At 39.0% G+C, this 12426-nt stretch overlaps 1 protein-coding gene across 4 annotated transcripts; it reads right to left on the reverse strand.

Moving 5' to 3' along the window:
* Positions 1-2567: 2567 nt before the first annotated feature.
* TAF9B (TATA-box binding protein associated factor 9b) lies at positions 2568-11181 on the reverse strand. Of its 4 annotated transcripts, XM_059911237.1 has the most exons (8): positions 11114-11181; positions 10387-10468; positions 9655-9791; positions 9445-9579; positions 8567-8642; positions 6158-6268; positions 4606-4762; positions 2568-2710 (listed from the first exon to the last, which is right to left on the reverse strand). In XM_059911237.1, exons 1-8 carry the CDS (start codon positions 11162-11164, stop codon positions 2680-2682), a joined length of 780 nt encoding a protein of 259 aa, XP_059767220.1. In that variant the 5' UTR covers positions 11165-11181; the 3' UTR covers positions 2568-2679. The 4 variants fall into 4 exon arrangements, with proteins under 4 accessions (XP_059767220.1, XP_059767221.1, XP_059767222.1 ...); XM_059911238.1 differs by lacking the exon at positions 2568-2710 and having other exon boundaries at positions 2736-4762; XM_059911239.1 differs by lacking the exons at positions 2568-2710; positions 4606-4762 and adding an exon at positions 5457-6010.
* Between the last annotated feature and the right edge of the window lie 1245 nt (positions 11182-12426).

The following is a 12426-nucleotide window of genomic DNA, read 5'->3' on the forward strand; positions in this document are numbered from 1 at the left end:
TGTTGAACCTTCCCTTTCCTGGATCTGTTTTCCCCCTCTTTCTTGGTTTACTTCTCCTTTTTGTGAAACACAAGACTCCACTAGCTTCCTGAGAAATTGAGAGCGTAGGAGGCAAAATTTTTTGTATGTCTGAAGATATCTTTATTCAACGCTTATATTTGCCTGTTTGGTTATATGTAGAATTTCAGCCTACATATCAGTTTCTCAGACTTAAAGCCTTTGATTCACTGTCATTGCTGAAAATCTAATGACATCCTACACTTGATCTTAGCCAAAAGGCCAAAGCGATTTCAATGACATTCTTATTCTTTTATTGTCCTTGTAGTTTTCCCTCCTTTCTCTTTCCTGTCATTTTAATGGGAGTTTCAGGAATGAGCAGAGGTAACCGGTGCAATTTCAAAAGGCTGTGTTTAACCGGAATTTTTCTGCTGGGCATTTTACATACTAGAGTATGTATTTCACCTTTATGGATAAAGAAGTAGTTAAACTATTGGACAGGATCACAGAGCCAGTAACAGCAGGGATTCAAGTCCAGGTTTGTCTGACTCCAAAGGCTGGTGCTTTTTCAGTGTGCCTCACTCCCTGAAATGATTCTTCTAGACTAGGACTTTTTTGCTTAACTCTGGAGAGAACAGCAAAAGAAAATTTTGGTGGCTGCTTTAAACAAAACAAATTTTGAAGGCTTGATTTTTTTCTAAAAATTCATTTGTATTTAATACTGTCCCCATAGTTGTAGTTAATTTTAAAAAACACCATATTTCTGCACATCTCTAATGGCATGCTCTACCCTGGTTTGAGAAGCAGGAATTCTAGTACAATCTTTTTTGTAGGTGAGGCCCAGAGATGCTACACATTGATCCAGAGAATTAATGTCATAGCCGGGCCAGAACTTTAGCATACTGATGACTTTCTTCCCCTACTGATTACCTTTCCCTCAACATTTTATTATTTCAAATGTACAGAGGAATTGAAAGAATTGTAAACACCCATAAACCTAACACTTAGACTCTACAACTGCCATTCGTCCATCCATCAACCCCTGATTGTACCTTATGAGTAATTTCTACCAGACTCTGCTTCCAGGATCTTTTCCCCATTTATTTCAGTCATTAATCCAGAAAATGGGGAAACACAAATAGCCAAATATTTTGAGTACCTGCTATATGCTTAGGACATAATAGAGGCAGTATAAGATGACAGCACTTATCTCCTGAAGGAATTTACAACCTAGTCAAGGAAGAAAGTAACAAACAACTTATGCGTATATAAACTAGAATTGTACAAGTATGTGCTTCCTGATTTAATACAGAGTTATGAATTATTGATAAAACACTGCAAAGGTTTAGGCTTAAGTGTAGCAAATTCACTTTTAACCCCCAGACAACATATGTATGCCTGTATATAGAAAAAAAATTATAATCATATCATAAATGAGTTCAATCTTTTCTTTAGTTCAGTGTTTCCTGCTTCCTTTCTTTTCCTTTTTATGTCCAAAACTTCCCTCTAGTACATGATACAAAAGTCAAAAAGGGGTACAATGAGAAGACTCCTTCCTACCTTAGTCCCCTAGCTATCAGTTTCCCTTCTTAGAAGCAATCAATCACTGTAAGACTGGTTTCCTTCAGTCTCGAGCTACTTAATGCATATAAAAAGGGTATGCGTGTGCACGCGTGTGTTGGTGTATGGTGGCATAATTATACACGCTGCTTTGTACCTGTCGTTCTGATGGTTTTTTTCCTTACCTCCTGAGTACTTCTCTTCACTCTGGACCCCTTAGGCCACATCTTCCATTCTCCCTGCATAGTGGCTGTATTCCTATATTCTTACTCAGATCAAAGACACTTGTTTCCTACTTGTAGAAGGAAGAACTTGGGACGACAGTGTCCTCACCTCATTTACTATCAGTACATCTTTTAAAAAATTCCACTTGGAAGCCGGAGGACAAGAGCTGCCTTAAGTCATTCTTTTTTTAAAATAATTAATTAATTAATTTTTGGCTGCGTTGGGTCTTCGTTGCTGCGTGTGGGCTTTCTCTAGTTGCAGTGAGCAGGGGCTACTCCTCATTGCAGTGCATGGGCTTCTCACTGGAGTGGCTTCTCTTGTTGTGGAGCATAGGCTCTAGGTGCATGGGCTTCAGTAGTTGTGGCATGTGGGCCCTAGAGCACGTGGGCTCAGTAGTTGTGGTGCGCGGGCTCAGTAGTTGTGGCTTGCGGGCTGTAGAACACAGGCTCAGCAGTTGTGGCGCATGGGCTTAGTTGCTCTGCGGCATGTGGGATCTTCCTGCACCAGGGCTCGAACCCGTGTCCCCTGCATTGGCAGGCAGATTCTTAGCCACTGTGCCACCAGGGAAGTCCCTAAAGTCATTCTTGATGCTAGAATGGGTGGATGTAATTAGGAAAGGGAGATCTGCAAGATAAAGCAGTCTTCATCTGAAAGGGCAAACCACCCACTGGTTGGCTAAGAGAATGAACACTCAGATTGCAACCTCAATTATATGTATAAATTCCCACTAAAGAAAGACAGAGCATGTTATGTTATTAACAGATTTAAACCCATATCCTTTCATATTTATTTTGCTTCATTATGATGAGTCACATGATGATTCCAAATAAAAGCAAGCAATTCCCTGATTTATAATCATCCATTAAGCAAATCTTGATTGCTTTTTGGACCTCAGAATTACTGGGCCTTGTTCATCCTCTTTGAATCCCTTAAATCAAAAGTGAGAAATACAGTAAGTTCAATTTTTTATTAATAATCTTGGAACAAATACGTTAACAATTCCTTAGAGTTATACAGCATTTTTACAATTTTGAAAGAACTTTCACATATACCAGTTAAACCCTCACAACATCCCTGTGAGGTAGGCAGGGTTGGTGTTATTTTCCTATTACTAGTGAGGAGAACAAGGCTCATGGGTGAAGTAAGGTCACACAGTTGGTTAGCGATGGAGCCAGGACTAGAACCTAGGCCTTTTGACATGCCTCCCTGAGAACATTCAAGTAATGGCATCCTATGCTATATAATGAACATTTCTCTCCTATGATGATCAGATCTATTTTTATAAGTCTGGTATCACCTTTTCCTAATATCCAAAAACACTGAATCACAGTTTTGATGAGATATTCTTCCCTGTTACTGGACTATTCCTCTTTGATGTATCAAGCACCATCCTAAGATAAAACTTACTTGTGTTTTCAGTTTTGAGGATCCTTGGCTATAAGTTCTAAATTATGATATAAAAATTTATTGTAGAAATTCTGCAAAAGTATTCCTATGTTGAATATGTCAAACTTACTTAAACAAAAACAACACAAGCCTGTTTATATTTTTGAAAGCTTTGCAGTCTTTCTCAATAAGATGTTTAGATGTGTGTAAATGGAAAATAGGGAAAGGTGTTTAGCAACATTACTGGGAAGCCTATGCAGAGTGCACCTAAACGCAAGTCACATCACACTAATTTGTTTGTGTTGGCCTTCTAGAGGAAGGAAAACCATTAGAAAACTTTCAGGTTTGATCCCATCTTATGTGTGACATCCTCAGCAATAAGCTGGAAAAATCTGAATTATACCAACAGGGGGGTTCAAGCAGTAGTGATCAAAGCATATATATGTATGGTAAAAAGGAACAAAACACTTGCTCTTCAGTGGTTTTGCCTAGGTCCAGTGTAAGTATACTTATCAAGGCAGATTTTAAGCTATAGCATCTTTTGTGTTAAATTTCAAATTGTGAAATACGGTGGAGTTATCAACTTGGAATATAAGACTGAAACTGAATGTAACTGACCCCAAACTACCTGTCAAAAGCAGAGTAATGCTCAATGGGCATAAAAGGCAAGGGATAAAACCCAACTGCTCTGGTATGGAGAGAAAAACAGCAAATGCAAACCTTCTGGTTAAAGTGAACCATAGACCATCAGGCATGTAAAGCAGGTTTTAAAAATATGAAAATGACACTGAGCTGTATTATCAGGAATTATATTCCTAAAGTTCCAGTTTTGGCCTTTTAAATTTAAGAGCAATAGGGAGAAACCTAAGCCTGTGGGGAGGAGGTGGTGCAGAAAATGAATGGGATCTAGAAATGGGGCTGAGGAGGTGGGAGGTTAGGGAACATCAAGAAACAGCTTAAATATATTCAGAATGGATTTAGAATCCCTCTAAATCCAACCTCTCCAAAAATATTTGCTAAATTGAGAGATCTGATCAAAAAAGTTGGTGACAATAAAAGTGACTATTTTATCTTACAAAAGAAGTATTTAAATATAGATTAGAAATTAGGCTGTTAAAGATTAGTCCACTGATCAGGCTGTAGAAAGTGAAACTTAAGTGTTGCTGTCAGATACATTGCAGAAAACTGCTTCCAAAAATAGAATTACCGTAGCAGGACTCAACATTAATGAAACCATTAAAAAACAAGCACTTAACTTTTTATACTTGAAGCCTAATGAAAAAACATTGGTACCCTTAAGAAATAAATATAACACTTTAAGGTGAAAGATATTGCAGCTACATTTAAGTTTTCGATCAAGAATGTTCTAGTTTGGTATACTGGGCTCAAAACCAACTACACGTTTGAAATGCATAGAGACTACACTATATTCCTTACATAGTATCATTGTCATCATCTTCATGTTTTCTCTTCAGTGGGTTTGATTCATTGGCCGTGTTCTGTGATGAAACCATGTTGGTGGTAATAAGAATATTTTTGGGCCCAATCATTGAAGGATTAAGCAGAACATTTTGAACTGCAGTTGTTGCAGGAACTGTAAACAGAGGAGAAAACACCCCCAAACTAAGAACTACACAGAATCAGAAACATATGGTAAAAAGTATTCAACAAAGCTGAAATGTAATTCTAATAATAATTTCTTTTTTTAAGGTTTTTAAAATAACATTTATTTCTTAAAAGTTAACATGTGCATAATAGGAAACCAAAAAACACAAGAAGCAAAAAACAAAGTCATCCGTAATCACAAGCAGTTTACCGATTGATGTGTCCTTTAGGTCTCATTTATGTATCTACATAACTAAGCATCCATTTTTATGTAATTAAGATCATACAGTTATGTATATGCTTTTTCACACATCATGAATATTTACCATTTCAAAGTCCCAAAGCTATGAGTATTTTGACAGCCAAGAATACACTATACCAACTCAATCTGGAAGGAAAAAACATAATCCTGCCTTTTTTGGCGACAAAAATTTCATAAATCACAAAAATGGCAACAGGCCTCTAGATAAAGAGTTATGATTAAAATACTACATTCCCTTAATGTTCAATTAAAAATGAGACATAAAGCAAGAATACACAAAGTATAATGCTTCTAAGAGTAAAAAGTATTCAACAAAGCTGAATGTAATTTTAATAACAATTTCAATAGCATGAAGTAAAACTACATCATAGTAGAAATAGATAATTATACTGCATTAAGAGTTAAATTACATTTTTTAATGCTTTAAAGTACTTAAATTAGTATCTAGTATAAGGTTAAAGAAGTTCTGTTAGTTTTTTGTTTTTAATTTACTTAAAATTTCAATTAGTTCTCAGTCATGGGAAGCAGTGCACTGGATTCATCATGGAACATACTAGAGGCACATGTTCAAGGTCAGGAATCATGCTTCCTTACAGACCAATATTATGGTGTACGGTTAGGTTTCAGAAGATGTGAAATCTAAACATATTCATGAATAAACTATGTTATAACAGAATTCTACTTATATTATTCTAACTTTCTACATATACTTCCGTGAAATGAATAAAAGTACAGTTTTCATTTGATATATACTAAGTTGTATTATTTTCTTGAGCTTTAACCCTAAGTGATTTTGCCTGAGATTTGTAGACCATAACTTATTTTAGTTCACAGGGTTCTTTGAGACTCTGATGATCATGTTGAAATCTCTCCCTTCCCCCCAAAATGTTACATATATGTAAAATTTCATACAATTTTAGTGGGTTTATAGACCCCCTCTGAAGAACCCAGATTTGCAGCATTACGGCCACCTTCCTGTTACGATATTAAAACAATTTAATTATTACTATAGGAATACAAACTGTTCTGTTATCACAAATCATTCACAAATTTTAAAATTCAGAAAAATATTTTAAAAGAACCACTTTCAATCCCCCATGCCCTCCCTGCCCATCATGTTACCTGGTTTGACAGGTGTGGACTGAGAAGGTGGAATCTGCACCGTAAATCTTTGGCTTGTCACTGACACTGGAGGTGCAACTTTATTTGGGACAGACACTGTTTGTGGGGTTGCTGTAGTTGTAATTAACAGACCATGTTAGTTAGGTGACTTATTATACAGGTTCAATTTCTGCTCTCCTTTAGCTTACCAGAAACTACCTTCAAAGCACAGGGAATTAATGAAAGATCTGATTGAGTTTGAATCCAGGCTTTATCACCTACTAGCTGAGTGACCTTGGGCAAGTTATTTAATCTTTTTGTGCTTTTCTCATCTATCAAATGGGGATAACAATACTGTTTCATAGGATTCTTGTGAGAATTAAAATAATCCATGTAAAACTCTTCACACAGTATCTGGCACTGAATTTTAGCTACATGAAGTCATGAAGTTGAACATTTAAATAAACAGAATTAAAGGCCCAAGTTTTCTATTAATTACCTTATGTGGCACGCATTTATTTATTTATTTATTTATTTATTTATTTATTTATGGCTGTGTTGGGTCTTCGTTTCTGTGCGAGGGCTCTCTCTAGTTGTGGCAAGCAGGGGCCACTCTTCATCGCGGTGCACGCGCCGTGCCTCTCACTATCGCGGCCCCTCTCGCTGTGGAGCACAGGCCCAGACACGCAGGCTCAGTAATTGTGGCTCACGGGCCCAGTTGCTCCGCGGCACGTGGGATCTTCCCAGACCAGGGCTTGAACCCGTGTCCCCTGCACTGGCAGGCAGATTCCCAACCACTGCGCCACCAGGGAAGCCCTATGTGGCACTTTTAATCTCTATGTCACTTGCTGGGAATTAGGAGGTGTCTACCATGCCCATGAAGCTAAATCAACATGCATCTAACAAAAGCCTAACATATCTCCATCTTTAGGTAAGTTTTCCATGTATTAAGGAGTGGTCCAAAGAATTTGGTGAAGCTTAATGAAGCAATATAAGTATTTTATTTTGTCAAGAAAATTCACAGTAGGTGGATGTTTTCTTGTCCATTATCATAAGGAAACTGTTAACATTTATGTAAGTATGGAGTTTAGGTTTTAAAATTGAACAGAGTATATGCTTAGGTCTTATGCTTTATAAAACTCATTTAAAATTTTTTTAAAGTTTAAAACTTGCATCTTTAATAGTAGTTTTTAGCAGCTCCCTCACTGTAGACTTAAAAATCTCTAAAACATGTACAATAAATGTCTAACTAGGAATAAAAATCACAACTGATACCTAAAATTGGTTAACTTGCCAACACATGTAACTGATTAACACAGCCTAGAGTTTTTAAAAAGTTGGTATTCACTTAAGAGATATGAACCCACAGATAAACAGTATATGATCAAAAAGTTACACAAATTATATATGCAAACTCCTGTCTACAAAGGTCACATGCATATAATTAGAAGTGTATAATTAATACTTATACCAGTCTGGTTTTAAAATGCTGGAATGTGAATTCACACCCTGAAAATATGAAGAGATTGTCTACACATCTCAAAAATCAAATGCTGCTTACACTAGAGCTATATGACATCTATAGTACTCAAGTTATAAGAGCTAAGAAATCAATACTGGTCAAAGAGAAGGGGATTTTTTTTTCTGAAAAGACTTTGACTATGAAAGAAATCCAGCAGGAATGTAGGACAAAAAAATCAGGAAATCTAAATCCATTTTTTATGGGCTCCTTATTATCTAAGCAACAATGACATTATGGTTTCTAAATGCCATTCTCCACTAAGAGGAACCAGGGCTCTTTGGAGAAATGGCTGATTCTAGGACTGGGGTAAGGAAAATGTAAGATGAGCTTGGAACATCTTGTGCCAGGAAGCAAGAAGTGCTCAAAGAATGATGGAGACCTGTCACAAAGGACACAGGAAACAGTTTGAAGGGGTGCTCACTGACCAATACAGGATAATCAGTACTACTTTTGAAAAGGTTACATCAAAAATGATTTTCTTTGATAGTCTTAAGCTTTTTGTATACTTTAAACTTATTTCTTTTGATTGCATCTCTTGCCAATTTACTCAGAAATTTAATTTCTGATAATAAGTAGGCTACTGCTGTGAGTGAGTTTGGCAACTTTATTTGTATAAAATCCAGAAAGAACACTGCTTAAACTTCTGTTTTTGCTACCATAGTTAATACCGGCAACAGTGTTGGGTAATGCCCAATTCTATACTCATTTGGGATCAGATATTCCTTGTCGCTTTCTCATTTTGAAATCTGATAAAATATGTTTATAGCTTTACTAGAGGACGAGTAAATGTATTAATGGCAACACATATCGGAATTTCTGACTCACCTTTTTACTTAGATTACAGTTCAAAATCAAGTGCTGAGGCACTTCTTTACCAGCCAGAAAAGCCATTTCCCTCTCCCACTTACCTATAGTAGGAGTGGTAGGTCTGCTACTAACAGCACCAACACTTAACCGTGGAACTAGTCTTCCTTGGTTAGGTCCCTAGGGGATTTAAAAAACAAATTAGTTTTAATGTTGTTCAGACTTGACACCTAAACTTAACCAGGAAATGAAATTAGGATTGCTGATATGAATTATTAATAGATAATTGATGGCAAGAATGTCCTGTTTCTGTTCAGTGTTCTAATGCAACATTTAAACTAGGGTTTTCACAAATATCTATATATATACACACACATATAATACAAACAATACCTATCTATATAAACATGGATAAGAATATATATATAAAATATATAATTCTATATAGTTTTAAAGTTTGAGGTAGAGTGTTATTTGGGGATAACAGCTAACTTCCTTATGATTTTTTAATCTTAACTAGTCAATACCTTAACCCACTAAGAAACTTCCTTATAGTGGAATTTCAGAGGTACAGAGGTAGCCCAATGTGGGGAGAACTTTCTCAGTGGTGGGAGAGCCTTAGGTCATATTTCAGAAAGCAAGTCCAATGCTTGATGGTATATCATTTACTCTGTTATGGTATAGTGTAAAGATTGGTAATTATGAGACCTGGGAATCAGTCTTAACTTTGCTACTAACTTGATAGATGAGTTCGGGCTCACTTTCCTGATGAGTTAGATGAACAATAAAGTTCCTTTTAGCCCTAAAAATCTTGGATCATATATTCTATATTTTAACATAGCAGCTAATTACAGACATAGTATTTTCAAGGAACTAAATTTAAAAAAATCCTAGTAAATTATCTTAGCCTTTAATTTACTGCACTATTTACCTCTAACACATCTTACCCTTTTTAAAAGCTAAGATGACTAAAAATTCTTACCTTTTTAATTAAGGACTTTAGCCTATAGTTTGGAGCAGTTAAGCAGTATCTGTCAGGTGGCAGTCTGGGTCCTGCATATGGCTTAATCAGTGGTAAAGGGGTTTGATTTTTCTGTCTTGCAATATCCAGTAAAAACTAAAAAAAAAATCCTTATTAGAACTACAATTAAAAATTATAAGTAAAATGAACTTCAAATAAAATTTTGCTCACATCTCTCGGGGGAGGAGAGGTAAAAGATTGGTCAGCCCGACACTGGATTGCCAGTCTCACATCATCTGCATCAACATTAGGTTTCTTAGCATGGCTTGAATAAATTTTTGCATCATCCAGAATTGAAGTCACATATCCTTTAAGAACAAAACATTATTTTAAACATATGAAAATAGCTTAATATTTATGGCCAGTTTTCTTAAAAAGTTTCACTAATTTCCAGAAAGTTTATGAATTTTGGTTCTAATATCTAATTGTCCTATCTATATGATCAATTTTAAACGGATATCACAATATACTGTTCCCTAGCCTGAGCTCCTTTTTACTGCTTTCTGAATTCTATAACATTAACTGTTTTTTTTTCTTCACATATTTTTAAGACTTTATTTTTGTAGAGTAGTTTTAGGTTCACAGCAAAATTGAGGGGAATATACAGAGATTTCCTATATACTCCCTGACGCCATACATGCATAGCATCCTCTATTATCAATGTTCCCTGCAAAGTGGTGCGTTTGTTACAACTGATAGTCCTACACAGACCCATCGTAATCCCTGATAGTCCGTAGTTTATATTATGGTTCACTCTTGGAACTCTACATTTTGTGGGTTTGGACAAGTGTATAATGACATGTTATGACATTAACTGTTAAAGTATTTTGGTTGAAAATGTTCTTACAATGAACGATTTTTAAAATTCACAAGTTAGGCAATTTTGGTGTTTTGTTAACTTACGGAAAGCAAATTCCAACATTTGATTTATAACCCTTGGTTCGTACTCCGTAATTCCCATATCCTTCAGGATCTGTGCCATCACCTGTGGGTTCAAATAAAAACGCCAGATGCATAATCTAGGTATAGAAATCAAGACTGGACCGAAGGTAGTAATTATATTTATGATACAAGGTTCCCCCTTCTCTGGGTTGCAAACTTGTACTCATCCTTTTCCTCCCAAGCGTGTGTCAGGTTCACACCAAATCTCGTCTTGATCTCTTTGCTGAAAACTTTTTTTTTTTGGCGGGGGTGGGGGTGGGGGCGGGGGCAAAGAGAAGAAAAAAGGCCCGGGTTGGCTTTCCCAGTCGAGGTAGGGGTGGTTACAGCTGGTTGTCATTTTCAGATGTGGCGACCGGGGTAGCTTTGCATCAGAACACTGGAGGCGCGAGCCAGGATTCGCAGACGGGGCGGGACGACTAGGCGGCCCGGGCCCGAGGCCCAGGAGACAAAGCCGGGCGGCCGGCCTGCGCATCCGGCGGGCCGCCAGCCTCCCTCCGGCTGGGCCGCCGGGGTGGCGGGAGAGAGCCCCGGGGTCCAGGGCACTCGAATCTCCAGCTCCTGGCGGCCCTGGCATGGCTAAAGTCGACCCGCGAGCCCATCATCAGGTCCTCCCCCCGGGCCCGCCTCTCGGGTCCCCGGCTGCGGTCGCGCCCAGCCTCGCACCCCGCCTCGCATCCTTCGCACTCACCAACGCATCTCTCGGAGCGTTCTTGGGAGGCGCCATCTTGCCCGACTCCATGTTATCCTACTGCTCGTCATCCGGGGAGAGAGGGCTGCTCGCGGATTCCTCGCTCAGGCTCCACCCCTGCGGGCGCGGAGGGCGGGGTTACCGCGCCGGTCCTTTTGCTCCTCTGGCTGCCGCTTCCCAGCCGCCCGCCCGCCCGCCACGCGGAGGCAGAGGGAGGCCGGGCTAGCGGGGAGCCCACGGCGCCGAAGCCTTCCCCGAAGAGCCCTCGGCCAACGCTTGGAAGACCGATAAGTTCGCCTTCCCAGAGCTGTTCCCCGGAAAAGTACACGAAAAGGGCCACCCTTGTCTTTTCTGGGGTCCCTCCTCACGTCCCCTGCAGCCACCCTGGCCCCTTCCCTCTCCCTGAATGTCTGCAGAGTCCCTGCCTCCACCTGCCTTTGTAGTAGTGCTGCCTGGTCAAATGCAGAAAGCCCAGTTAAATTTGAATGTCAGATCAATGATCACGTTTTTAGCATAAGTTTATCCCAAATATTACATGGGCTATACTTACACTACGAAATGATTTATTGTTGATCTGACATTCAAATTTAACTGGGTGCTCTCTATTTTTATTTGCTAAATCTGGCAACTCTACCCTATGGTCTGCTCTCCACCCAGCAGGCATTTGGTCAGCTCTCCTCACACTCAAAGCCGTGTCATAATTGCTCATTTCATACTGATGCAAAGCTAAAGCCTTTGACCGCCTGCAAGATTCGCCGCTGGAGCCCCAAATGCCTTCTTCCCACTTTCCACAGAACAGCCTGAGTGTCTTTAAAAAAACATGCATCAGTTAACTGTCTCTGGCTTTAAGTGTCCCAAAGAGAACTCTTTCTTCTTCCTCCACATCCACCAACGCCCTCCATTTCTGAGAAATGCACTCTGACCCACCCAGGCGGGAAGAGCCGTCAGCCATGTTATGCTCTTTCCCGTACAAGCCACACTTCAGTCTAGCAGCCAAGTCCTGTCAGGGCGACCTCCGAAAGTCACAAAACCTCTGTCCGTGGCTCCGCATCTCCATCCAGTGCTACCATGCTAATGGTCCAAACTAACAGCCCTAATTACCAAGGCTACAGCAAGAGGACCCCGAAATTGTGCTCCCCCACATTTTTACACAACCGGAGAGATCTCTTAGTCATAAACCAAATACTTGCATTCCTTTCCTTAAAACCCTCTAATGGCTTCCCTCACACACACACACAAATTCAAACTAATTTCTGGGGCTTGGGGGGCCCTTCAGTTTTGGCCACCGTCTTACCTCATCGGGCTTGTCTGAA

This window comes from Balaenoptera ricei, chromosome X (genome assembly GCF_028023285.1).
Source record: "Balaenoptera ricei isolate mBalRic1 chromosome X, mBalRic1.hap2, whole genome shotgun sequence".
Classification (NCBI taxonomy): domain Eukaryota; kingdom Metazoa; phylum Chordata; class Mammalia; order Artiodactyla; family Balaenopteridae; genus Balaenoptera; species Balaenoptera ricei.